Source organism: Gobius niger (assembly GCF_951799975.1).
Source record: "Gobius niger genome assembly, chromosome: 11".
NCBI lineage: Eukaryota > Metazoa > Chordata > Actinopteri > Gobiiformes > Gobiidae > Gobius > Gobius niger.
The window spans coordinates 1,542,257-1,570,110 of record NC_136862.1 but is presented as its reverse complement, the minus strand read 5'-3'; the positions used below and the strand labels follow the sequence as shown (position 1 = coordinate 1,570,110).

The 27,854-nt window shown below is 46.9% G+C and overlaps 1 protein-coding gene across 1 annotated transcript in view; it reads right to left on the bottom strand.

Moving 5' to 3' along the window:
• Window positions 1-27,854, bottom strand: part of LOC306970728 (rho guanine nucleotide exchange factor 12-like) — a gene marked incomplete at its 3' end in the record, with an annotated part of 75,817 nt that overhangs the window by 28,327 nt on the left and 19,636 nt on the right. The window contains exons 6-21 of the mRNA XM_079566755.1: window positions 26,643-26,911; window positions 24,982-25,068; window positions 23,404-23,478; window positions 19,714-19,803; window positions 19,526-19,636; window positions 14,493-14,591; window positions 14,376-14,418; window positions 14,191-14,296; window positions 13,982-14,116; window positions 9,729-9,761; window positions 9,538-9,661; window positions 9,368-9,470; window positions 8,578-8,817; window positions 7,643-7,793; window positions 7,430-7,575; window positions 4,832-4,978 (exon numbers count right to left, since the gene is read on the bottom strand). Coding sequence (XP_079422881.1) covers window positions 4,832-4,978; window positions 7,430-7,575; window positions 7,643-7,793; window positions 8,578-8,817; window positions 9,368-9,470; window positions 9,538-9,661; window positions 9,729-9,761; window positions 13,982-14,116; window positions 14,191-14,296; window positions 14,376-14,418; window positions 14,493-14,591; window positions 19,526-19,636; window positions 19,714-19,803; window positions 23,404-23,478; window positions 24,982-25,068; window positions 26,643-26,911 — 1,959 coding nt within the window. The remainder of the gene's footprint in view (window positions 1-4,831; window positions 4,979-7,429; window positions 7,576-7,642; window positions 7,794-8,577; window positions 8,818-9,367; window positions 9,471-9,537; window positions 9,662-9,728; window positions 9,762-13,981; window positions 14,117-14,190; window positions 14,297-14,375; window positions 14,419-14,492; window positions 14,592-19,525; window positions 19,637-19,713; window positions 19,804-23,403; window positions 23,479-24,981; window positions 25,069-26,642; window positions 26,912-27,854) is intronic.

Below are 27,854 nucleotides of genomic sequence, written 5' to 3'. Positions count from 1 at the left end.
GATCTCCTGCAGGTTACTAAGGGGTTACCGTGAGGCTGGAGGATCTCCTGCAGGTTACTAAGGAGTTACCGTGAGGCTGGAGGATCTCCTGCAGGTTACTAAGGGGTTACTGTGAGGCTGGAGGATCTCCTGCAGGTTACTAAGGAGTTACTGTGAGGCTGGAGGATCTCCTGCAGGTTACTAAGGAGTTACTGTGAGGCTGGAGGATCTCCTGCAGGTTACTAAGGAGTTACCGTGAGGCTGGAGGATCTCCTGCAGGTTACAAAGGGGTTACTGTGAGGCTGGAGGATCTCCTGCAGGTTACTAAGGAGTTACTGTGAGACTGGAGGATCTCCTGCAGGTTACTAAGGGGTTACCAGGAGGCTGGAGGATCTCCTGCAGGTTACTAAGGGGTTACTGTGAGACTGGAGGATCTCCTGCAGGTTACTAAGGGGTTACCGTGAGGCTGAGGGATCTCCTACAGGTTACTAAGGGGTTACTGTGAGGCTGGAGGATCTCCTGCAGGTTACTAAGGGGTTACTGTGAGGCTGGATGATCTCCTGCAGGTTACTAAGGAGTTACTGTGAGGCTGGAGGATCTCCTGCAGGTTACTAAGGGGTTACTGTGAGGCTGGATGATCTCCTACAGGTTACTAAGGGGTTACTGTGAGGCTGGATGATCTCCTGCAGGTTACTAAGGGGTTACCGTGAGGCTGGAGGATCTCCTGCAGGTTACTAAGGGGTTACCGTGAGGCTGGATGATCTCCTGCAGGTTACTAAGGGGTTACTGTGAGGCTGGAGGATCTCCTGCAGGTTACTAAGGGGTTACCGTGAGGCTGGAAGATCTCCTGCAGGTTACTAAGGGGTTACCGTGAGGCTGGAGGATCTCCTGCAGGTTACTAAGGGGTTACTGTGAGGCTGGAGGATCTCCTGCAGGTTACTAAGGGGTTACAGTGAGGCTGAGGGATCTCCTGCAGGTTACTAAGGGGTTACTGTGAGGCTGAGGGATCTCCTGCAGGTTACTAAGGGGTTACCGTGAGGCTGGAGGATCTCCTGCAGGTTACTAAGGGGTTACTGTGAGGCTGGAGGATCTCCTGCAGGTTACTAAGGGGTTACCGTGAGACTGGAGGATCTCCTGCAGGTTATTAAGGGGTTACTGTGAGGCTGGAGGATCTCCTGCAGGTTACTAAGGGGTTACCGTGAGGCTGGAGGATCTCCTGCAGGTTACTAAGGGGTTACTGTGAGGCTGGAGGATCTCCTGCAGGTTACTAAGGGGTTACTGTGAGGCTGGAGGATCTCCTGCAGGTTACTAAGGAGTTACTGTGAGGCTGGAGGATCTGCTGCAGGTTACTAAGGGGTTACTGTGAGGCTGAAGGATCTCCTGCAGGTTACTAAGGGGTTACCGTGAGGCTGGAGGATCTCCTGCAGGTTACTAAGGGGTCACCGTGAGGCTGGAGGATCTCCTGCAGGTTACTAAGGGGTTACTGTGAGGCTGAGGGATCTCCTGCAGGTTACTAAGGAGTTACCGTGAGGCTGAGGGATCTCCTGCAGGTTACTAAGGAGTTACCGTGAGGCTGGAGGATCTCCTGCAGGTTACTAAGGGGTTACCGTGAGGCTGGAGGATCTCCTGCAGGTTACTAAGGGGTTACCGTGAGGCTGGAGGATCTCCTGCAGGTAACTAAGGAGTTACCGTGAGAGTGGATGATCTCCTGCAGGTTACTAAGGAGTTACCGTGAGGCTGAGGGATCTCCTGCAGGTTACTAAGGAGTTACCGTGAGGCTGGAGGATCTCCTGCAGGTTACTAAGGGGTTACCGTGAGGCTGGAGGATCTCCTGCAGGTTACTAAGGGGTTACCGTGAGGCTGGAGGATCTCCTGCAGGTTACTAAGGGGTTACTGTGAGGCTGGATGATCTCCTGCAGGTTACTAAGGGGTTACTGTGAGGCTGGAGGATCTCCTGCAGGTTACTAAGGGGTCACCGTGAGGCTGAGGGATCTCCTGCAGGTTACTAAGGGGTTACCGTGAGGCTGGAGGATCTCCTACAGGTTACTAAGGGGTCACCGTGAGGCTGGAGGATCTCCTACAGGTTACTAAGGGGTTACTGTGAGGCTGAGGGATCTCCTGCAGGTTACTAAGGGGTTACTGTGAGGCTGGAGGATCTCCTGCAGGTTACTAAGGGGTTACCGTGAGGCTGGAGGATCTCCTGCAGGTTACTAAGGGGTTACTGTGAGGCTGAGGGATCTCCTGCAGGTTACTAAGGGGTTACTGTGAGGCTGGAGGATCTCCTGCAGGTTACTAAGGGGTTACCGTGAGGCTGGAGGATCTCCTGCAGGTTACTAAGGGGTTACTGTGAGGCTGGAGGAGGATCTCCTGCAGGTTACTAAGGGGTTACAGTGAGGCTGGAGGAGGATCTCCTGCAGGTTACTAAGGGGTTACTATGAGGCTGGATGATCTCCTGCAGGTTACTAAGGGGTTACTATGAGGCTGGAGGATCTCCTGCAGGTTACTAAGGAGTTACCGTGAGGCTGGATGATCTCCTGCAGGTTACTAAGGAGTTACCGTGAGGCTGGATGATCTCCTGCAGGTTACTAAGGGGTTACCGTGAGGCTGGAGGATCTCCTGCAGGTTACTAAGGAGTTACCGTGAGGCTGGATGATCTCCTGCAGGTTACTAAGGAGTTACCATGAGGCTGGATGATCTCCTGCAGGTTACTAAGGGGTTACCAGGAGGCTGGAGGATCTCCTGCAGGTTACTAAGGAGTTACCGTGAGGCTGGATGATCTCCTGCAGGTTACTAAGGGGTTACCAGGAGGCTGGAGGATCTCCTGCAGGTTACTAAGGGGTTACTGTGAGGCTGGAGGATCTCCTGCAGGTTACTAAGGAGTTACTATGAGGCTGGATGATCTCCTGCAGGTTACTAAGGGGTTACCGTGAGGCTGGATGATCTCCTGCAGGTTACTAAGGAGTTACCGTGAGGCTGGATGATCTCCTGCAGGTTACTAAGGGGTTACCAGGAGGCTGGAGGATCTCCTGCAGGTTACTAAGGGGTTACTGTGAGGCTGGAGGATCTCCTGCAGGTTACTAAGGAGTTACTGTGAGGCTGGAGGATCTCCTGCTGGTTACTAAGGGGTTACCATGAGGCTGAGGGATCTCCTGCAGGTTACTAAGGAGTAACTGTGAGGCTGGAGGATCTCCTGCAAGTTACTAAGGGGTTACTGTGAGGCTGGAGGATCTCCTGCAAGTTACTAAGGGGTTACTGTGAGGCTGGAGGATCTCCTGCAGGTTACTGAGGGGTTACCATGAGGCTGAGGGATCTCCTGCAGGTTACTAAGGAGTTACTGTGAGGCTGGAGGATCTCCTGCAAGTTACTAAGGGGTTACTGTGAGGCTGGAGGATCTCCTGCAGGTTACTGAGGGGTTACCATGAGGCTGAGGGATCTCCTGCAGGTTACTAAGGAGTTACCATGAGGCTGAGGGATCTCCTGCAGGTTACTGAGGGGTTACCATGAGGCTGAGGGATCTCCTGCAGGTTACTAAGGAGTTACCGTGAGGCTGGATGATCTCCTGCAGGTGACTAAGGGGTTACTGTGAGGCTGGAGGATCTCCTGCAGGTTACTAAGGGGTTACCGTGAGGCTGGAGGATCTCCTGCAGGTTACTAAGGGGTTACTGTGAGGCTGAGGGATCTCCTGCAGGTTACTAAGGGGTTACTGTGAGGCTGGAGGATCTCCTGCAGGTTACTAAGGGGTTACTGTGAGGCTGGAGGATCTCCTGCAGGTTACTAAGGGGTTACCGTGAGGCTGGAGGATCTCCTGCAGGTTACTAAGGGGTTACCGTGAGCGTGGAGGATCTCCTGCAGGTTACTAAGGGGTTACTGTGAGGCTGAAGGATCTCCTGCAGGTTACTTAGGGGTTACCGTGAGGCTGGAGGATCTCCTGCAGGTTACTAAGGGGTTACCGTGAGGCTGAGGGATCTCCTGCAGGTTACTAAGGGGTTACCGTGCAGCTGGAGGATCTCCTGCAGGTTACTAAGGGGTTACCGTGAGGCTGAAGGATCTCCTACAGGTTACTAAGGGGTTACTGTGAGGCTGGAGGATCTCCTGCAGGTTACTAAGGGGTTACTGTGAGGCTGGAGGATCTCCTGCAGGTTACTAAGGGGTTACCGTGAGGCTGGAGGATCTCCTGCAGGTTACTAAGGGGTTACTGTGAGGCTGGAGGATCTCCTGCAGGTTACTAAGGGGTTACCGTGAGAGTGGAGGATCTCCTGCAGGTTACTAAGGGGTTACCATGAGGCTGAGGGATCTCCTGCAGGTTACTAAGGGGTTACTGTGAGGCTGGAGGATCTCCTGCAGGTTACTGAGGGGTTACCGTGAGAGTGGAGGATCTCCTGCAGGTTACTAAGGGGTTACTGTGAGGCTGGAGGATCTCCTGCAGGTTACTAAGGGGTTACAGTGAGGCTGGAGGATCTCCTGCAGGTTACTAAGGGGTTACTGTGAGGCTGGAGGATCTCCTGCAGGTTACTGAGGGGTTACCGTGAGAGTGGAGGATCTCCTGCAGGTTACTAAGGGGTTACCGTGAGGCTGGAGGATCTCCTGCTGGTTACTAAGGGGTTACCGTGAGGCTGAGGGATCTCCTGCAGGTTACTAAGGGGTTACCGTGAGGCTGAAGGATCTCCTACAGGTTACTAAGGGGTTACCGTGAGGCTGAGGGATCTCCTGCAGGTTACTAAGGGGTTACCGTGAGGCTGAGGGATCTCCTGCAGGTTACTAAGGGGTTACTGTGAGGCTGGATGATCTCCTGCAGGTTACTAAGGGGTTACTGTGCAGCTGGATGATCTCCTGCAGGTTACTAAGGGGTTACCGTGCAGCTGGATGATCTCCTGCAGGTTGCTGAAGATGCTCCTCAGGTCTCCTTCTGGGAGGATGGCGTCGCGGCTCAGTCTCTGATAGAAAACACAGTCCAGCACCTTCAGCTTCCGCACGTGGGTCCTCTCCGTGTGGAACAGCTCTGACGGGACAAACGGGAAACAAGAAGGTTTTCAATCGAGACACAGTTAGACCCAACAGATCTGAGTCTTTCCGAGTCTGGGCCAGTACAGTTTTCCGAGTCTGGGACAGTACAGTTTTCCGAGTCTGGGCCAGTACAGTTTTCGAGTCTGGGCCAGTACAGTTTTCGAGTCTGGGCCGGGACAGTTTTCAGAGTCTGGGTCAGTACAGTTTCAGAGTCTGGGCCAGTACAGTTTTCCGAGTCTGGGCCAGTACAGTTTTCCGAGTCTGGGCCGGGACAGTTTTCCGAGTCTGGGCCAGTACAGTTTTCCTAATCTGGGCCAGTACAGTTTTCAGAGTCTGGGCCAGTCCAGAGTTCCGAGTCTGGGCCAGTACAGTTTTCCTAATCTGGGCCAGTACAGTTTTCCTAATCTGGGACAGTACAGTTTTCCGAGTCTGGGCCAGTACAGTTTTCCGAGTCTGGGCCAGGACAGTTTTCCGAGTCTGGGCCAGGACAGTTTTCCGAGTCTGGGCCAGGACAGTTTTCCTAATCTGGGCCAGGACAGTTTTCCTAATCTGGGACAGTACAGTTTTCCGAGTCTGGGTCAGTACAGTTTTCTGAGTCTGGGCCAGGACAGTTTTCCGAGTCTGGGCCGGTCCAGTTTTCAGAGTCTGGGTCAGTACAGTTTTCCGAGTCTGGGCCAGTCCAGTTTTCCGAGTCTGGGCCAGTCCAGTTTTCCGAGTCTGGGACAGTCCAGTTTTCCGAGTCTGGGCCAGTACAGTTCGAGTCTGGGCCAGTACAGTTTTCCGAGTCTGGGCCAGTACAGTTCGAGTCTGGGCCAGTACAGTTTTCCGAGTCTGGGCCGGTCCAGTTTTCCGAGTCTGGGCCAGAACAGTTTTCCGAGTCTGGGCCAGTACAGTTTTCCGAGTCTGGGCCGGTCCAGTTTTCCGAGTCTGGGCCAGTACAGTTTTCCGAGTCTGGGCCAGTACAGTTTTCCGAGTCTGGGCCGGTCCAGTTTTCCGAGTCTGGGCCAGTACAGTTTTCCGAGTCTGGGCCAGTACAGTTTTCCTAATCTGGGACAGTACAGTTTTCCGAGTCTGGGCCAGTACAGTTTTCCGAGTCTGGGCCGGTACAGTTTTCCGAGTCTCGGCCAGTCCAGTTTTCCTAATCTGGGACAGTACAGTTTTCCTAATCTGGGCCAGTCCAGAGTTCCGAGTCTGGGCCAGTCCAGTTTTCCTAATCTGGGCCAGTACAGTTTTCCGAGTCTGGGCCAGTACAGTTTTCCTAATCTGGGCCAGTACAGTTTTCAGAGTCTGGGACAGTACAGTTTTCCTAATCTGGGACAGTACAGTTTTCAGAGTCTGGGCCAGTACAGTTTTCCTAGTCTGGGACAGTACAGTTTTCAGAATCTGGGCCAGTACAGTTTTCCTAATCTGGGCCAGTACAGTTTTCCTAATCTGGGCCAGAACAGTTTTCAGAGTCTGGGCCAGTACAGTTTTCCGAGTCTGGGCCAGTACAGTTTTCCGAGTCTGGGTCAGTCCAGTTTTCCAAGTCTGGGCCAGTACAGTTTTCCTAATCTGGGACAGTACAGTTTTCCGAATCTGGGCCAGTCCAGTTTTCTGAGTCTGGGCCGGTCCAGTTTTCTGAGTCTGGGCCAGTACAGTTTTCCAAGTCTGGGCCAGGACAGTTTTCCGAGTCTGGGCCAGTACAGTTTTCCTAATCTGGGCCAGGACAATTTTCCGAGTCTGGGCCAGTACAGTTTTACGAGTCTGGGCCAGGACAGTTTTCCGAGTCTGGGCCGGTCCAGTTTTCAGAGTCTGGGCCGGTCCAGTTTTCAGAGTCTGGGCCAGTACAGTTTTCCGAATCTGGGCCAGAACAGTTTTCCGAGTCTGGGCCAGTACAGTTTTCCGAGTCTGGGCCAGAACAGTTTTCAGAGTCTGGGCCAGTACAGTTTTCAGAGTCTGGGCCAGGACAGTTTTCTGAGTCTGGGCCGGGACAGTTTTCCGAGTCTGGACCAGTACAGTTTTCCGAGTCTGGGCCGGGACAGTTTTCCTAATCTGGGCCGGTACAGTTTTCCGCATCTGGGACAGTTTTCCGAATCTGGGCCAGTACAGTTGTCTGAGTCTGGGTCAGTCCAGTTCTCCGAGTCTGGGCCGGTCCAGTTTTCCGAGTCTGGGCCGGTCCAGTTTTCTGAGTCTGGGCCGGTCCAGTTTTCCGAGTCTGGACCGGTACAGTTTTCCGAGTCTGGACCGGGCCAGTTTTCCTAGTCTGGGCCAGTACAGTTGTCCGAGTCTGGGCCGGTACAGTTTTCCGAGTCTGGACCGGGCCAGTTTTCCTAGTCTGGGCCAGTACAGTTGTCCTAGTCTGGGCCGGTCCAGTTTTCCGAGTCTGGTCCAGTTTTCCGCGTCCGGGCCGAGTGTCTGACGGGCCGAGTGTCTGCCGGGCCGAGTGTCTGCCGGGCCGCGCTCTCACCGTTAATGACCTCCTGCCGCTCCACCTCCCGTGGCGCCAGCGCCGCCAGGACGTCCCGGCTGACCGCGCTCTGCCAGGTGGGGGCGCCCTCCTCCGCCTCGCCGTCGCCGCGCTGGTCGTCCTCGCTCAGCGCGTCCGAGCGCCGGCTGCGGCAGAGACAGGCGTGATTGTACATGTTTTAGGAGGATCCAGACGAGCGGGGGCGGGTCTGACCTGAAGGCGTCCGGATCCTCCTCCGTCAGCTGCTCCACGGTGAGCGGGCTGAAGTCGAAGAGGGCGCCGGGGGGAGAGGACGGGCCCTCGGGGGGGTTCGGAGACGGGGGGCCCTCGGACAGCCTGGGGCCCGGGGCCAGAGGGGACACGTCTGAGCACAAAGATACAGGGGGTTATGGGGGTTATAGGGGGTTATAGGTGGTTATAGGGGGATATGGGGGGTTATGGGGGGATATAGGGGGTCACAGGGGGTTACGGGTGGTTACGGGGGTTAGAGGGGGTTACAGGGGGTTACAGGGGGGTTACGGGGGGTTATGTGAGCAGGAAACACCCGCGTACCCTCAAGGGAGACTGGAGAAAAACTGTTTTATTAAAGCTCTTCGAGGACAGAGTGCTGTGAATGACCTCGGGGAGAGTGGGTAAGATGAGCCACCCTGATATTTTCAAAATAAAACATTTTTCTTGAAATGTGAGATTATAGATTTCATCTTTACATGATTTTAACTTGCCAGACAAAAAGTGGAAAATGTGGCTGTAAAATAAGGCCACTTTGATGAAAAAGCTTTTTTTCGCTTCGTCACAAACAAAAACGTGCAGGTCCATTTTTTCCCCTGATGTCGGTCTTTAAGTTCGGTATAAAAGCAGATTTCTAGTGAAGGAAGATTAATGAATGACAAATTACAGAACATTTTAATGTACATTTCTATAGTTTTTGCTTTCTTTATTGGTGGTCCTGGGTCTAGGGTCTAAGTAAATAATTTTGGATTTTTTTAGAGACAAAATGTCATTATCTGCAGAAGGAGCAAATAAAAAGAAAAATATTGGTTATAATATATTTTTGGACTAAAATTGCTGTGATGAAAACATCACATTACTAAAAACTCAAAGGTTTATTTTCTGTGGATCCGGACTTTGGATCTGGACTGTGGTCTTACTGCAGTCAGACTCGTGTGCGCTGGGCTCCGCCGTGTGCCCGGGTAGGTGCCCGGGAAGGTGCCCGGCCGTGTGCCCGGCCGTGTGCCCGGGTGCAGAGGGCGGCGTCCCGCTGGGTGACCCCGGGTGTGGGCCGGGGCTCGGGGCGGCGCCGGGGGCGTCGGCCTGTTCAGGGATACTGAAGCTGGGCTGAGGGAGCTGCTTCGGAGAACGCTGCTTATTCAGCTCCACGGCCTTCGCTCCTGAGGACACGGGAACATGAACATCTGTAACATCTGTAACATCTGTAACATCTGTATCAGACCTGAGGTGGACTCAGTAACATCAGTAACATCAGTAACATCTGTATCAGACCTGAGGTGGACTCAGTAACATCAGTAACATCTGTATCAGACCTGAGGTGGACTCAGTAACATCTGTATCAGACCTGAGGTGGACTCAGTAACATCAGTAACATCTGTATCAGACCTGAGGTGGACTCAGTAACATCAGTAACATCTGTATCAGACCTGAGGTGGACTCAGTAACATCTGTATCAGACCTGAGGTGGACTCAGTAACATCAGTAACATCTGTATCAGACCTGAGGTGGACTCAGTAACATCAGTAACATCTGTATCAGACCTGAGGTGGACTCAGTAACATCAGTAACATCTGTATCAGACCTGAGGTGGACTCAGTAACATGTGTATCAGACCTGAGGTGGACTCAGTAACATCTGTATCAGACCTGAGGTGGACTCAGTAACATCTGTATCAGACCTGAGGTGGACTCAGTAACATCTGTATCAGACCTGAGGTGGACTCGGCGCGGCTGAGGCGGCGCGGCGTGGGCAGGATGTTGCTGAAGCGCTTCTTCACCTTCTCCTCTCCGTCCTTTCCCTCCTTGACCGTTTTCTGAACAGAAACAAACTGGTGATTCTCCTCCGGGTCTCAGAGCGGAGCAGGAGTCGTACATTCGTACCTTCTTGGCCGGGATCCTCGGGAGGAAGTTGATCCGCGGCCGTTTGTGCTCCAGACCTTTGGCCTCCTTCACTTTGACGCCGAGGTGCTTCATGTAGGTCTGGATCACGTACTGCATGGAGCTGCTGCAGACGGAGCAGAGGTCTTTACAAAGGAACGCAGACGTGCAGATGATTCAGAGGAAGGACCTACCACTTCTCCTCCTCCGACGGCTGAGACGCCACTCTGCAACAGACACAACACTCTTTATTCTACAGGCGAGACGCTGCAGCGATATTACAGCAATGTCAGCCCCCCCCGTGAGGACCACACACTGTTCAAAACCAAACCAGATCCAAAATCCCTCAGAGCAACTTGCTTTTGTCGCAGAAAATAAGGTTTTCAGACATTTTTATGCATAAAACGAAACAAATAAAATGACTTTCCAGACATTTCATTCTCATATTTATGTCATTATCTACAGCCAAGGTTGCAAATTAATATCTCTACCGTAAACACTCTAATATAGGCCATTTACTCAAGGGCATCAGGACCAGGCCTTTATTGGAACCAGGCCACAATTAGAGACAGGCCTTTATTTCTATTTGAGCAAAACAGACGACCAGGAAAACAAAGAAAAACGAGACTTGTGTCCATTTGCACCTAAAATATTAGGTTCATTTATTAATGAACATTTCAAACCCTCTCCCAGCGGCTGGAACATTGACGCCTTTTATTTTGTCGGGACAACAGGAAGTGTTTCGTTGCTGTTAGCGGAGCTTTGACATCAGTGTCACTGCAGGTTTCTGTTTCGTTTTTACCAAAGGACCGGATTATTTGTTGTTATCTCGTGTAAAAGGCGAGTTTAGACGGAGCGTTTGTGTTTGTGATCGATCATGAGACTGACCCGAGAGAAGACGAGACGCTCGCGCTGATGGGAGGAGTTATCAATCAATCAATCAATCAATCAAATGTTATTTGTATATCGCCCAACAACAACCAGAAAGTGCCCAGAGCGCTTTCCAGGATAAAAACAAAAATCACAGTAGACAGCAAAAAATACAAAAACACATAAAAACAGCAGTGGAGTCGGTGGCTCTGTATCGAAAGCTTTTCTGAAAAGATGTGTCTTCAACTGTGATTTAAAAACACTCAGCTCTGTGATGTTTCGAAGCTGGACCGGAAGTGCGTTCCACAGCTTTGTGCGGCAAAGACCGGCCTCCAAACTTTTTGTATTTGAACTTGGGAGTGACGAGGGAGGTGTGTTCAGAGGAGGAAGAGTTCTGGCTGGTTCCTCGACCGTTACTAATTCGGCGAGGTCGGCCGGGGCCAGACCATTGATGGCCTTGAACACAAACATCAGGGCCTTAAACTCCGCCCTAAACACCACCGGGAGCCAGTGGAGAGAGCGGAGGACTGGGCTGATGTGTGAGCGTCTGGAGGTGATTTAGAGGAGTGGGACTGACCTGCACACGGAGCAGCTGGACGTGCTTTGAAGACGCGATGGAGACTTTATTAAAACCCTGGAGGGTCATAAACATTTGCCCTGTTTCCAAATATGGTCACAGGAGGTTTGAAAAGTGGCTAAATCTGTGTCAAAGTTACGCTGGGATCAGCTCCTCCGCAGCGTCCCCCTCGGCCCGGGTTCAGTTTGTTACTTCCTGCACGTGAGTTTTCATTTACACCAGTATGAGACAAACTCCTAACATGGGGAATATTTCTACTGCTATAGTTTCTAATAAAAGACCCGGCCCCTGTCAGAGACCCGGCCTCTGTCGGAGACCCGGCCCCTGTCAGAGACCCGGCCCCTGTTAGACCCGGCCTCTGTTAGACCCGGCCCCTGTTAGACCCGGCCTCTGTCAGAGACCCGGCCCCTGTTAGACCCGGCCCCTGTTAGACCCGGCCCCTGTTAGACCCGGCCTCTGTCAGAGACCCGGCCCCTGTCGGAGACCCGGCCCCTGTCGGAGACCCGGCCCCTGTCAGAGACCCGGCCTCTGTTAGACCCGGCCCCTGTCGGAGACCCGGCCCCTGTCGGAGACCCGGCCCCTGTCAGAGACCCGGCCTCTGTTAGACCCGGCCCCTGTCGGAGACCCGGCCCCTGTCGGAGACCCGGCCTCTGTTAGACCCGGCCCCTGTCAGACCCGGCCTCTGTCGGAGACCCGGCCCCTGTTAGACCCGGCCCCTGTTAGACCCGGCCTCTGTCGGAGACCCGGCCCCTGTTAGACCCGGCCCCTGTTAGACCCGGCCTCTGTCGGAGACCCGGCCTCTGTTAGACCCGGCCCCTGTTAGACCCGGCCCCTGTTAGACCCGGCCCCTGTTAGACCCGGCCCCTGTTAGACCCGGCCCCTGTTAGACCCGGCCTCTGTCGGAGACCCGGCCCCTGTCGGAGACCCGGCCCCTGTCGGAGACCCGGCCTCTGTTAGACCCGGCCTCTGTCGGAGACCCGGCCCCTGTTAGACCCGGCCCCTGTTAGACCCGGCCTCTGTTAGACCCGGCCTCTGTTAGACCCGGCCTCTGTCGGAGACCCGGCCCCTGTCGGAGACCCGGCCCCTGTCGGAGACCCGGCCTCTGTTAGACCCGGCCCCTGTTAGACCCGGCCTCTGTCGGAGACCCGGCCCCTGTTAGACCCGGCCTCTGTCGGAGACCCGGCCCCTGTCGGAGACCCGGCCCCTGTCGGAGACCCGGCCCCTGTTAGACCCGGCCCCTGTTAGACCCGGCCTCTGTCGGAGACCCGGCCCCTGTTAGACCCGGCCCCTGTTAGACCCGGCCTCTGTTAGACCCGGCCTCTGTTAGACCCGGCCTCTGTTAGACCCAGCCCCTGTCGGAGACCCGGCCCCTGTTAGACCCGGCCCCTGTTAGACCCGGCCTCTGTCAGAGACCCGGCCCCTGTCGGAGACCCGGCCTCTGTCGGAGACCCGGCCTCTGTCGGAGACCCGGCCTCTGTTAGACCCGGCCTCTGTCGGAGACCCGGCCTCTGTTAGACCCGGCCTCTGTCGGAGACCCGGCCCCTGTCAGAGACCCGGCTTCTGTCGGAGACCCGGCCTCTGTTAGACCCGGCCTCTGTCACAGACTCGGCCTCTGTTAGAGACTCGGCCTCTGTTAGACCCGGCCCCTGTCAGAGACCCGGCCCCTGTTAGACCCGGCCTCTGTTAGACCCGGCCCCTGTCAGAGACCCGGCCCCTGTTAGAGACTCGGCCTCTGTTAGACCCGGCCCCTGTCAGAGACCCGGCCCCTGTTAGACCCGGCCTCTGTTAGACCCGGCCCCTGTCAGAGACCCGGCCCCTGTTAGACCCGGCCTCTGTTAGACCCGGCCTCTGTTAGACCCGGCCTCTGTTAGACCCGGCCTCTGTCGGAGACCCGGCCCCTGTTAGAGACTCGGCCTCTGTTAGACCCGGCCCCTGTCAGAGACCCGGCCCCTGTTAGACCCGGCCTCTGTTAGACCCGGCCCCTGTCAGAGACCCGGCCCCTGTTAGACCCGGCCTCTGTTAGACCCGGCCTCTGTTAGACCCGGCCTCTGTTAGACCCGGCCTCTGTCGGAGACCCGGCCCCTGTTAGACCCGGCCTCTGTTAGACACGGCCTCTGTTAGACCCGGCCTCTGTTAGACCCGGCCTCTGTTAGACACGGCCCCTGTTAGACACGGCCTCTGTCAGAGACCCGGCCCCTGTCGGAGACCCGGCCTCTGTTAGACCCGGCCTCTGTCAGACCCGGCCTCTGTTAGACCCGGCCTCTGTCAGACCCGGCCTCTGTTAGACCCGGCCTCTGTTAGACCCGGCCTCTGTTAGACCCGGCCTCTGTTAGACCCGGCCTCTGTTAGACCCGGCCTCTGTCAGAGACCCGGCCCCTGTCAGAGACCCGGCCCCTGTCAGAGACCCGGCCTCTGTCTGAGACCCGGCCCCTGACGGAGACCCGGCCCCTGTCAGAGACCCGGCCCCTGTCAGAGACCCGGCCCCTGTCAGAGACCCGGCCCCTGTCACAGACCCGGCCTCTGTCAGACCCGGCCTCTGTCAGAGACCAGGCCTCTGTCACAGACCCGGCCTCTGTCACAGACCCGGCCTCTGTCGGAGACCCGGCCTCTGTCGGAGACCCGGCCCCTGTTAGACCCGGCCCCTGTTAGACCCGGCCCCTGACGGAGACCCGGCCCCTGTCAGAGACCCGGCCCCTGTCAGAGACCCGGCCCCTGTCAGAGACCCGGCCCCTGTCACAGACCCGGCCTCTGTCAGACCCGGCCTCTGTCAGAGACCAGGCCTCTGTCACAGACCCGGCCTCTGTCACAGACCCGGCCTCTGTCGGAGACCCGGCCTCTGTCGGAGACCCGGCCCCTGTTAGACCCGGCCCCTGTTAGACCCGGCCCCTGACGGAGACCCGGCCCCTGTCAGAGACCCGGCCCCTGTCAGAGACCCGGCCTCTGTCTGAGACCCGGCCCCTGTCTCTGTCGGCGCTCTCATGACTGACTGAAGCTTCTCACAGGATGTCGTCGATCTTGGCGAGGATTCCCTCCGCGCAGCCGCACTCTCGGTCCGGGAGCTGCTCTCTGCTCGGCTCCAGCTCCAGCTTGGAGAGCTCCTCCTCGGCCAGAGTCAGGCCCATGCTGCGCTTCTGCCTGGAGACACGGAGCAGAGGCTGAACTTCACCAGACGCTTCAAACTCTGACGACAGGAAGGAGGAAGAACCGACCTGAAGTCCTCGAGCAGCCGCTGCAGCTCCGGCAGCAGCGAGTCCTGGACCGCCTGAGTGAAGTGTTTACAGGCGTCGTCCGGGAGCAGCTCCACGCGGCGCTTCTCTGCAACGACACCAGAGCCACTCAGACCTTCTGCACGTTCCTCACGTTCTGCACGTCCTGCAGAGCTCAGAGAACTTACCCAGCTCAGCAGCCACAGCCTCTGGCACCGGGACCTTCAGATTCTGCAGAACAAACGACAGAGACGTGAGTGAAACTGTCCCGAAACCTCCCGCGATCACTCACGGCGGCGACTCACGGCGGCTCTGTCCAGGAACAGGGAGTGGAACTCGAGGAAGAAGCGGCGGCTCTCTTTGGCCGACGTCTGCTTGTGGAGGTCGGCGAACAGGAAGCAGAGCTGACGAGGAACAACGGGGAGAACGTGTTTAACTTCCCACAGAAACTCTTCACGTGTTTTCACTAACTTCTCCTTCGTGTTAAAGGGGCCATACATGTGTTTCCGGCGGCCATTTTGAATAGCGAAGTAGCATCATGCACGACTACAACATGTGACACTGTCTTTACTCAGGATGAAAATGAAACACGAGATTTTTGTGACTCGTAATCATTGGTGGCACGGTGGCACAGCGGTTAGTGCTCGTGCTTCACAGCTAGAAGGTCCGGGTTCGATTCCCACCGTGACGGGGCCTTCCTGTGTGGAGTTTGCATGTTCTCCCCGTGTCTGCGTAGGTTTCCTCTGGGTACTCCGGTTTCCCCTACCACTAAAAACATGCGCAATAGGCCAGGATGTATGAGAGTGTGTATGAGAGTGTGTTTGAGAGTGCACTGTCCCGACCAAATAAACCATAAATAAATAAATAAATTGCTCATGAACAAAACAGTTGAACCCCTTAACTCCCGCCTGAACCGAGCACATTTTCTCGTTTGGCTTTACCCCAATCCAAAAGCTTCTGGGAAAAAGCTGAGACGAAAACAATGATGGAAATGTGACAAAAAAGGGAGAAAACATTGATAAAAAGTGACGACAAATTGATGAAAAAGTGGCAAAGAAATTGACAAAAAAAATTGACAAAAAATGATGCAAATTTATAACCTGGCTAACACCAGGCTGCTGTGTGCGCTCGAATTATTTCGAACTGCACAACAGCCTGGGGACCATGGCCGAAATCTCCGGTGGATTTGGGAACCAATCACAGAACGAGGAGGGACGGCAAGACGATGACGCGCTATTCGATATACGGAAGCTTGTAGTTTATTTACGGATAATAATAAAAAAGTTTATTTACGGATCCAACGTGACAGCAGCAGACACGATGGTATTTTTTGATCAAGCTTTAGACCATGTTCTAAATAATTTAGCTCAAAAGTTTACAGCGGGTACGTCATACGTCATCTCATACGATGATACGATTGGCTGTGGCCTCGTGCAGACGCATGATAGACTTTTTTTTTTTTTTTCGTATCGCCCAATAAACGAGTATGGACGATCGTAAACCACACCTCTCCTACGAGAAAATGAATTGGTGACACCAGACTAAATATCACTTGTGATTTTAGTCTGGTGTTAGCCAGGCTAGCAAATTTACAAAAAAATGACAAAAATGTGATAAAAAATGACGGAAATTTTACGTCAATTTTTATCACATTTTTGTCAAAAATGGGACAAAAACGTGTCAAAATGATAAAAAATGTGATAAAAATTTTACCAAAATAAATACAAAAAATGACAAAAAAAATTACAAAAATGTGACAAAATGTGATAAAAATGAGTTGAATATCCAACAAAAAAATGATGGAAAAAAAATCAGATGACGTGAGGAAAAAGCTCCTCTCGGTTCAGGCGGGAGTTCAGAGGTTAAAAAAGGCCCCAGAGACGCACATTTATGTGAAATAAGCAGCAGACGTGGCTCAGACGAAGCAGCTCCGTCTGTGGAGCTACAGCTGGATTTACTAAAGATCTGCTTCACTCTGAAGACTAAACTAACACATCAAAGAGGAAACAGAAAACCTTTCTCTGTGGTTTTTACAGTTTGTCGACAGAGTCTCAGTCTGAGTCAGTGTTTAAGCTGCTCAAGACGTTAGCATGCTACCGGTTAGCAACTGTCAACACATAAACACACGTGTGTCTCACATTTATGACACTGAGGAAATACTACAGTAACAGCTCTGACCTCTGACCTCTGACCTCTGTCACATGTTGTATCCAAGGCCAGATGTTTGTGGTTCAGGGTTTTCTCTTGGAGACGTCAGAGCTGAGCTGCTGAAGCTAAATGCTAACCGGTAGCATGCTAGCAGCTTTAACATTGACTCACTGGCTTCTTCACATAAACGTGCGTCTCTGGGGCCGAGTTCTTATCGGAGCTTCTTGAGCAGCAGAGTTCATTTAGTCTGAATTTTAGTCAAAGTGATATTTTTGTGAATAAAATTGGACTAAAACTAAATTAAAAGTTTCTCATGAGACTAAAACTGTGACTAAAATGTCCAGATATTTGAGTCGACTAAAATCAGACTAAATAAAAATGAAAAGGAGAGACTAAAATCATCCAAACTTGTATTGAGCGTCTGAAAGAGCCTCAGATCATGTTTAAAGGATCAGCTCTGAGCTTTGTTCATGTGGAGCAGAAACATGAAGCAGAGGAACAACATTAAACATGATTAGAATCAATATTATCAATGCAAAGTCCACTCAACTAGTCTTAATTTTAGTCGACTAAAACTAGACTAAAATTGAAAAGCTTTTTTTGACTAAATCTCGACTAAATTAAATTACATTTTCGTCAAAAGACTAAAACTAAAATAAAATATGTCAAAATTAACACTGTTGAGCAGAGACTAGTAATAATAATGAGAACATAAAAATGTTACTGTCAATCAGTCGTCTTTCATTTTCATTTTCAGATTCACAGATATTGTTACATGTTGTAGTATTACATAATTCTACTTCAAAATGGCCGCCATAACAAAAGTCACATGACTGCAAGGCATGTATAGAGTTCGGGAATGTGACGTCATATCGCTAAGCATTATGGGATTAGCAGCCATTGTAGACTAATGGAGATTTTAAAAGTTAAAATACTGGAGTTATTGTTCACATTACAACACTTGGAGACCACGGTGTGTTAGATGTTTTTACCAGCAGTATCTCAGCAGCTAACGGAGTGGTTCCACAGGTTTTTTCTACACTTTTTCTACTGTTTTTAGCTAATGTTAGTCTATGGAAATGTATGCTAACAGCTGCAAAGATGGCGGATCTCCATGGTAACTGTGGACATTCCCGAACTCTATAGTTTAAAAATGCTAAGTATTCTCCCCCTACATGTTCCACCATGTCTGAGCTCAGACCTGTTCACCACGACTGCTCAGAAAGGCTGAAGCGCCGTCACGCACCAGCTGCAGTTACGCACACGACCTGAGGTGGCAGCAGTGAGTATAACATGTCAACTTCCATCTAGTCCCTTTAACTGTTTGTTGATCTATTTACCTGAAATCTAAAGATGTGACGATTAATGATTCATATTTGACTGTGATTAGTGTGTGGTTCCCTCTGCTGGCGACAGGTGCGCTGCAGGTGAACAGGAACAAAATATAACTTATTGTTATTTTAGGTTTTCATTGAAAATATAAGGTGTTTATTCATCAAAAATGCCAAAAATGCAGATATTTTCAGCAAAGAAAGAACATTAGAACATTTACTGGTCCCACAGTGAGGAAACTGTATTGTTGTAACAGGAAAGTACAAAAGAGCAGCGATGAATAAGAAGGAAACTATATTTAAGAGACAAAGAAACAACAAAATCTAAACTATTAGTCCCTTTGTCTGCACATGTGCCTGTGCTGCCGTCTCCCACAGAGGAAATGACCATATTTGGATTACAGAGTCTTTCATGCTACACGTGGATACCAAACAGTTAGTATTTGTGAATGAATGGAAAGTCCAGGTGATGGAGTCACTTCATGGATAAACGTCAGAATAAACATCACAAAGAGAGAGTTTGGGCTGTTTTTTGTTTTTTCACCTGTCGCGTCTTCATTAACCTCTGAACTCCCGCCTGAACCGAGAGGAGCTTTTTCCTCACGTCAGCAGATTTTTTTCATCATCTTTTTGGTGGATATTCAACTCATTTTTGTAACTGTTTTGTCATTTTTTTGGTCAATTTTTTGTCAATTTTTTGTAATTTTTTGACACATTTTTGTCATTTTTTGTCACATTTTTGACATTTTTTCGTCCATTTTTTTGTAATTTTTTTGTCAATTTTTGTCATTTTTTTAGTAATTTTTTTGTCACATTTTTGTCACATTTTAGTCACATTTTTGTCACATTTTTTGTAATATTTTTGTCAATTTTTGTCAATTTTTGTCAATTTTTTGTCAATTTTTTGTCCATTTTTTGTCCATTTTTTTGTAATTTTTTTGTGATGTTTTGTAATATTTTTGTCAATTTTTGTAAATTTTTTGTCAATTTTTTGTAATTTTTTTGTCACATTTTTGTCAATTTTTTGTAATTTTTTTGGTAATTTTTTCGTCAATTTTTTGTCAATTTTTTGTCAATTTTTTGTCAATTTTTTGTCAATTTTTTGTAATTTTTTTTTTCATTTTTTGTCCATTTTTTGTCCATTTTTTGTAATTTATTTGTAATTTTTTTGTAATTTTTTTGTAATTTTTTTGTAATTTTTTGTAATATTTTAGTCAATTTTTGTCAATTTTTTGTAATTTTTTTGTCATTTTTTTGTAATTTTTTGTAATATTTTAGTCAATTTTTGTCAATTTTTTGTAATTTTTTTGTCATTTTTTTGTCCTTTTTTTTGTCATTTTTTTGTCACATTTTAGTAATTTTTTTGACAATTTTTTGTCATTTTTTTGTCACATTTTTGTCACATTTTTTGTCAATTTTTTGTCAATTTTTTGTAATTTTTTTTGTAATTTTTTTGTAATTTTTTTGTCACATTTTTGTCATTTTTTCGTCAATTTTTCGTCAATTTTTTGTAATTTTTTTTGTAATTTTTTTGTAATATTTTTGTCATTTTTTTGTCACATTTTTGTAATTTTTTTGACAATTTTTTGTCAATTTTTTGTCAATGTTTTGTAATTTTTTTGTCAATTTTTTGTAATTTTTTCGTCACATTTTTGTAATTTTTTTGTCATTTTTTTGTCATTTTTTTGTCACATTTTTTGTCAATTTTTTGTCAATTTTTTGTCATTTTTTTGTCATTTTTTGTCAGTTTCTTGTGACATTTTTCCACTTTTTCATACATTTTTCGTCACTTTTTTGTTAATGTTTTCTCGCTTAAGGGGTAATGCGTGTGAGCTCAGGCCGTGTTTTCTGCTTCTCACCAGCGGCGCCGGCTCGAACTGCGAGACCACGTGATGCAGGAACACGGACAGATGTGCGGGTCGAGCCTTCAGCAGCTCCAGGCTCTGGAAACAGCTGCACTGGCCGTTCACCTGCCACACAAACAGAGGGTTGACCTGTGCCCCGAGGCTCCACAGCCGGACTCCACAGCCGGACGCCCGTCTCTGACCTGCTCCTGCTCGAAGTAGTCGTCCTCGGCTCCGATGATCTGGGGGTGCGGGGGGCGCGGGGGGGGCGGCCCGGGGCCCACTTTACCCTCCTGAAACAAGGACGAGGCAGTTCTTTATAAACGAGACACTTCTGAGTCTAAAGTCACATTAAAGCTACTGAAGAACGACCCAGAGTCTCCTCAGCTCAGGGGCCCTATTGTACATGTTTGTTTGCTTCTGCGGTCAGGGCTGGTGACTCTCGTCTCCTCGCGTCGCTCTGTCCTGGATTTCCGCTGTTTGTTCCTCCGTCTGCAGCGTTTTCCTGTTCCTGTTTGCCCCGACTGAAACTCCCAGAGCTCACACTGCACAAAGCCCCCGACGAAGAACCAGGGGAAAGGAGAGTTTGAGCTGTTTTTTGTTTTATCACCTGCCACCTTCATTAACCTCTTAACCCCCGCCTGAACCGAGAGGAGCTTTTTCCCCACGTCATCACATTGTTTTTCCCATCGTTTTTTTGTGGGGTATTCAACTCATTTTTGTCAATTTTTTGTCATTTTTTCGTCCAATTATTATCACATTTTTGTCATTTTTTGGTTAAATTTTTGTCAATTTTTTGTAATTTTTTGGTCATTTTTTGGTCAAATTTTTGTCACATTTTTCTCATTTTTTCGTCCAATTTTTGTCAATTTTTTGTCATTTTTTGGTCAAATTTTTGTCAAATTTTTGTCATTTTTTTGTCAAATTTTTGTCACATTTTTCTCATTTTTTCGTCCAATTTTTATCAAATTTTTCTCATTTTTTGGTCAAATTTTTATCACATTTTTCTCATTTTTTCGTCCAATTATTATCACATTTTTGTCATTTTTTGGTCAAATTTTTGTCAGATTTTTGTCATTTTTTTGTCATTTTTTTGTCAAATTTTTGTCACATTTTTCTCATTTTTTCGTCCAATTTTTGTCAATTTTTTGTCATTTTTTGGTCAAATTTTTATCACATTTTTGGTCATTTTTTGGTCGATTTTTTGTCATTTTTTTGTCATTTTTTTGTCATTTTTTGGTCAATTTTTTGTCATTTTTTTTGTCATTTTTTCGTCCAATTTTTGTCAATTTTTTGTCATTTTTTTGTCACATTTTTCTCATTTTTTGGTCAAATTTTTGTCACATTTTTCTCATTTTTTCGTCCAATTTTTATCGCATTTTTGTCATTTTTATTTACATTTTGTCTTGTTTTAAGGAAAAACTTCTGCCAATGGGGTCGGCATTGTTTTCTTGCTAAGAATTCTTATTTCCAGAATATTTTTCTCATCATAAAACAAGAAAGAAACACTAAATTTAAGCAAATAAAAACTAGAATTCGGCAAAATGTCCTCAGAAAATTGAATAATTTAAGGAAAACATTCTTATTTAGTGAAACATTGTGGGTATTTTACTTAAATGTTGCTTGATTTAAGTAAAATGTTCTAAATTAGACACATTTTCGAGCAAAATGTTGTTAACCTCTTAACTCCCGCTGTAATGTTCAGCTTTCCCCAAATCTGAAAGCTTCTTGACAGGAGAGTTCAGTCTTAATGCAGGGGTCCTCAAACTACGGCCCGTGGGCCAAATCCAGCCCGCGAGATGATTTAATCCGGCCTCCCACAGGGAGCACAAATGCCTGAGTATGTCAAAAAAAAAAGTAAGTCTCAGCCCATTCCTGTGCGGAGTTAGGATATTTTAACTAAACAACCAGTTTACTCATTCCAGCCACTAGGGGGCGATTTGAATAGATAAAAAATAATTCCACAGGTGTCCAGCAGAGGGCACTTACATAAGAGATCAGAATATAAACACATTATAGCCACGTGGTAAATGAAGCTTAACCACAGAGAGTGGAGTGAATGAATAATGACGACAGTACTTAGAGAAACTTGTGAACAGGCTTGTAAAGCACAAGTGTAAGAAGTTATTACTTTGGTCACATCACATAATGATGTTTTATTTGAAAATAAAAATAAATGGAACATGAGCCTGAATCAAGTGTTGATCTTGTGGATACAGTCGTGGGGACGACTGTGCAGGTGAGTCGTCTCTACTTCACTATGAGGCACTTTGGTCTGGGTCATACAATTCTATGTTAAAGCCAACCCGGTCCGGCTCCCCATCGCTGTCAGGAACAATAATGTGGCCCCCAGAGAAAAGAGTCTGAGGACCCCTGCCTTAATGCCTCATCTGTGAGCGAGACTGCGTCGTTATCACAGTGACACTTTCTTTGCTCTATTTATGTCACATTTTTGTTTTTCCAGCTCTTTGTTGAGTTTTAGTTGCTTTATTGACAATTTTTTCATATTTTTTAACCATTTTTTTCAGCTTTTTGACAATTTTTTCTGCTTTTTTTTTTAACCAGTTTTAGCCACTTTCTTGTAACTGTTCTCTGACGTTTTTGTAACTTTTTTGTTTGTTTACATCTCGTTTTCATTTCTATTTTGGCGCTTATTTTCCAGAAGCTTTTAGATTTGGGTAAAGCCAAACTGGAGAAAATGTGCTCGGTTCAGGTGGGACTTAAGAGGTTAATAAATACTAATATTTAAGGAAAGTATTGCCCAGGGACCCGCCTCCATGATGTGGAGCCAGGCTGATGGTCAGAATCACCTGCTGGAGGATTCACCTATTGTACATGTTTTTAGTAGAGGGAAACGTACACAGACACAGGTGCCTCCCGGGACCTTCGAGCTGTGAGGCTGAGGCTCTAACCGCTGTGCCACCGAGCCGCCCACTTTAAAGAATGGAATGTTTTATCTCTCTGTGAGAAGCAGTTCTTACATTAAGAGTTGTTGATCTGAGTTTGTCTTAAAATAAGAACAAATATTATTTGTCTAAAACTGAAGAAGATTCAAAAAGTTTTTCTTTCTTGTCACAAGAAAAATGTGCATGTTTTTAGCAAATTTATGGCTAGATTTTAGTTCCTAAACTTTGCTCGGGAAAACATTATTACTTTTTAGGGAAAAAATAAGAACTTATTTCTTAAAGCAGGGGAGGCAAGTTTTCTTAACGGACAGTTTTTTTCATTGTATAAAAACCAAAGGCCGAAATGAGACAAATGACTTAAAATTGCTGGAATAAAAGTTCTTTATGTTGAATTTGAGTCAGTTTGGACAAATCTAAGATAAAGATACAAATGCTGATGGAACAAACATAAAACCCACTTTGAAATCAGACAAATAAACTTTTACCTTTAAAAAGATTTGTTTCACTTGAAATGATACAATATAATCTGAGTGAAGAGAATAATGACTTGTTCCATTGGTTTTATCTGATCTAAGACCAAATCTACTCATACTTTCGATCAAATCTCTTAATGCAAGTAGGTTTCTGTCATTTCTTCCTTAAAATTATTTTTATTTTAAGTTGTACAAAATAAGGTTAACAGTATTTCTCCCATTTAACCCTAAAAGTGTTAAAGTTCTCTCTGATTTGTGTCATTATATTTCTCAAAATCGTCTTGAGGGCCAGAGGTTCTGTGCTGGAGGGCCGGATTTGGCCCCCGGGCCTGACATTGCCGACCCCTGACTTAAAGTAAGACATTTCTTGCTTAGAATCCACTTTGTGCTTTTTGAGGTTTCACGTTTCTGAAACATTTATTCCAGTTCGATTCCTCGGAGCGTTTCAAACCGTCCACACCGGAGCAGAAACCTCCACACAGATTTAAACATTCTTCTCTTCGATGTCTCTTACTTGTCCCGTGTCGTCCCCCGAGGTCTGCCCCTCCTCTGGGGGCGTGTCTCGGCCCGGGACGCCGCCGCCGCGCCCCTACAGGAACACGGACACACGCTTAATGACCGTGTTTAGTCTGGACTCCCCCGGACACGGAGGAGGTTTGGAAGTCCCGGTTTCTCTGATGGAGCTGGTCTAAAAGTGTCTCTTTATCTGCTCCATCAGAGACAGGAAGGACGTCCGAGCGCTGCCTCTGGGACACTTCCCCCCTCGCCCTCTCGCCCTCTCCCCTCTCTCCCCCTCTCTGTATCTGGGCCGTCCTCTGGGTCTTTCACCACTTCAGCCTGAGCGCTTTAAAGTCAAAACGATTCCACGTCCACCAGAGGAGCAGAACCTGGTGGACTTTGAGCTCAGGAGAGGGAGCGAGACGTTTCCTCAGAAGCTGCGAACGTTTCCTTAACTCCCGCCTGAACCGAGAACCGATTTACTCCAGTTTGGCTTTACCCCAATCCAAAAGCTTCGGGGAAAAAGGTGTGAAAATAGCAACAAAACTGAGACGAAAACAATGATGGAAATGTGACAAAAAAATTACAAAAAATGACCAAAATGTGATACAAATTTGACAAAAAATGACAAAAAAATTTAAAAAATTGAAAAGAAAATGAAAAAAATGTGATTAAAAATGTGACAAAAAATGACAAAAAAATGACAAAAAAATGACAAAAATGTGACAAAAAAATGACAAAAATGTGACAAAAAAATGACAAAAATGTGACAAAAAAATGAAAAAAATTTGATTAAAAATGTGACAAAAAATGACAAAAAAATGACAAAAAATGACAAAAATGTGACAAAAATGTGACAAAAAAATTACAAAAATGTGACAAAAAAATTACAAAAATGTGATTAAAAATGTGACAAAAAATGAAAAAAAAATGACAAAAAAATGACAAAAATGTGACAAAAAAATGACAAAAATGTGACAAAAAAATGACAAAAATGTGACAAAAAAATGACAAAAATGTGATTAAAAATGTGACAAAAAATGACAAAAATGTGACAAAAATGTGACAAAAAAATTACAAAAATGTGACAAAAAAATGACAAAAATGACAAAAAAATTACAAAAAAAATTACAAAAAAATTACACAAAAATTACAAAAATGTGACAAAAAAATTACAAAAAATGTGATTAAAAAAAGTACAAAAATGTGATAAAAATTGATGAAAAAATGACAAAAAAGATCCTCTCGGTTCAGGCGGGAGTTAAGAGGTTAAACGTGCACAGACCATGAGGATCAAACAAAGATATATTTTATTTCCTTTTACGGCGAGACGCTGCAGTGAATGAGAAAATAAAATCCTTTAGTGACATCAAAGTGAAACTTCTGCTGCAGAAAACTGATAAATACTGTTTTCATAGTCAAGCCATTATTGCCTAAAAATGGCCAAAATGGATCATTTAAGCAATAAAATCTAAATAATGGATCGGCCCAGGTTTAACCTCTTATGCAAGTGTAGTTTCCTTCTTAAAGAGGGGGGGCACGTGTTCTCTGCTAAAGGCTCACGTTTCTGTAACCCAGGATCAGAGGAACTCACTGAAGTGCTGGGACTCCCCGGGTCGTCCACGCCTCTGTCCCGCTGCTGCTGTCCCGGAGACACGTCCCCCACCTCTGCAGGGGAGAGCTGGGGGGAGGGGCAGGAGGGAGAGGCAGTCAGAGAGACTCACCACAACCACGTTAGGGCCGACATCGCTGCAGTCTCTCCACACACGGGCGGCAGAACGAGCTAGTTTTACACTGCACAGCATCGGACTGAAGACACGTTTCAACTGTAAAGCCTGGTGCACCACAAGGTTCAGTTTTGGGACCGTTATTATTTATTATTTATTATTTATATTAATGATTTTGCTTCTGTTTCTACGACCGCCTTTCCCGCTCTTTTTGCTGATGATGCCGATCAAAAAATAATAATAAAAAGCAGAACTGGGGAAAATGCACTCGTTAGTGTTAAGGCGGGGGGTCAGAGGTTACCCCCTTAACTCCCACCTGAACGAGCACATTTTCTCCAGTTTGGCTTTACCCCAATCCAAAAGCTTCCGGAAAAAAACGGTGAAAATAGCAACAAAACTGAGACAAAAACAATGGAAATGTGACAAAAAAGTGACAAAAAATGGATGAAAAATGGACAAAAAAATGACAAAAATGGGACAAAAATTTGCCAAAGAAATTACAAAACATTGACCAAAAATGACAAAAAAAATGACTAAAATATGACAGAAACGTGATAAAAATTTGACCAAAAAATGACAAAAATGTGACAAAAAATGACAAAACTTTGATTAAAAAATGACCAAAAAATGACAAAAATGTGATAAAAATTGGCCAAAAAAATGACAAAAAATTGACAAAAATGTGACAAAAAAGTGACGAAAATGTGACAAAAAAATTACAAAAATATGACAGAAACGTGATAAAAATTTGACAAAAAAAATACAAAAAATTGACAAAATGTGACAAAAAATGAGAAAAATTTGATTAAAAATTGACAAAAAAATGACAAAAAAATGACAAAAATGTGACAAAAAATGACAAAAAAAATGACCAAAACATGACAAAAATGTGACAAAAATGTGATAAAAAATTTACCAAAAAATGACAAAAAATTACAAAAATAACAAAAAAGTTACAAAAATGAGTAGAATACCCAACAAAAAAATGATGAAAAAAAAAAGTGATGACGTGAGGAAAAAGATCCTCTCGGTTCAGGCGGGAGTTAAGAGGTTAAAATATGTATTTGTGGAAGAATGTAGAAGAATGTAATTTTGTACTGTATTATTTGTAATGATTTATGTAAATGTTAATATTTTATGTCTTAGGGACCAGGTCTGCGAACTAGCTTTTAGCTATACGGCCTATGAGCATGGCATCGGTTATTGTAACAATGCTTCTTGTTCTGTCCCTATCAAATAAACATATAAATAAATAAAAGTCACAATTACGCTAATTTGGGCCGGGCTGGTCAGAGTCCAGGGCTGGTTTTCGTTCCCAGTCCGCCCCTGCCCTACGGGGATTAATAAAGTACCTTAACCTCGACCTTATCACAGGAGGAACATCAGCTGTAGAAGCTGAAGGAAATTAGGGACCGGGCTCTAAAGTTGTTTTTCACGTGTCTAAAGTCCAATGCTTTCCAATGGGAGACTAGTGGCGATATGGAGGTACTACAGCAATGGCGGCCTCGCGTGTTCACGTGTGACGCACCTGTGTGGGCGGCGGCTTCTCTGTCCTCGCGGGAGAGTCTGAGCGGCTGCTTCGCCTCCCGCTCTGTCGGTGCTCCTCATGGGGGCTGAGGGGGCGGGGGCTGAGGGGGCGGGGACTGAGGCTCTGGAGGCCGGTCCTGTCGCCGCCTGGCAGGATGGGGGAGTGTAGGGTGGACACGGGGAGGACGGGGGACAGCTGCTCCTCGTCCAGCGGGATCTGAGGGAGACCGGGGGGACGTCCCAGCACCGTCAGGGCCACGTACGAGCCGGCTGCGGGACAGGTCAGCGTCAAAACTCAACGGACAAACGTCTCAGGCACAGATTCAGAAAGAACCTTTGTGTGTACACATGGAGGGCGGGGAATAAGGAGGAACGGTTTTCACTAAATTTGAATCTATCTTTTACCTGTCACTGCTAACTTTTCATGTTTTGGTGTACTTTGTTTTTTTGTCATTATGTTATTGCTAACTTTATGCTTGCCCTAGCTTTATGTTTTCGCGAACTTTGTTTTTTTGTAACTTTGTTTTTGCTAATTTTGTTTTTGCTAATTTTGTTTTTGCTAATTTTGTTTTTGCTAATTTTGTTTTCGCTAATTTTGTTTTCGCTAACTTTGTTTTCGCTATCTTTGTTTTCGCTAACTTTTCATATGCTTTCGCTAACTTTGTTTTCGCTAACTTCGTTTTCGCTAACTTTGTTTTCGCTAACTTTGTTTTCGCTAACTTTGTTTTCGCTAACTTTGTTTATGCTAACTTTGTTAATGCTAACTTTGTTTTCGCTAACTTTGTTTTCGCTAACTTTGTTTTCGCTAACTTTTCATATGCTTTCGCTAACTTTGTTTATGCTAACTTTGTTAATGCTAACTTTGTTTTCGCTAACTTTGTTTTCGCTAATTTTGTTTTTGCTAACTTTGTTTTCACTAACTTTTCATATGCTTTCGCTAACTTTGTTTTTGCTAACTTTGTTTTTTCTAACTTTGTTTTCGCTAACTTTGTTTTCGCTAACCTTGTTTTCGCTAACCTTGTTTTCGCTAACTTTGTTTTCGCTAACTTTGTTTTCGCTAACTTTGTTTTCGCTAACTTTGTTTTCGCTAACTTTGTTTTCGCTAACTTTGTTTTCGCTAACTTTGTTTTCGCTAACTTTGTTTTCGCTAACTTTGTTTTCGCTAACTTTGTTTTCGCTAACCTTGTTTTTGCTAACTTTGTTTTCGCTAACT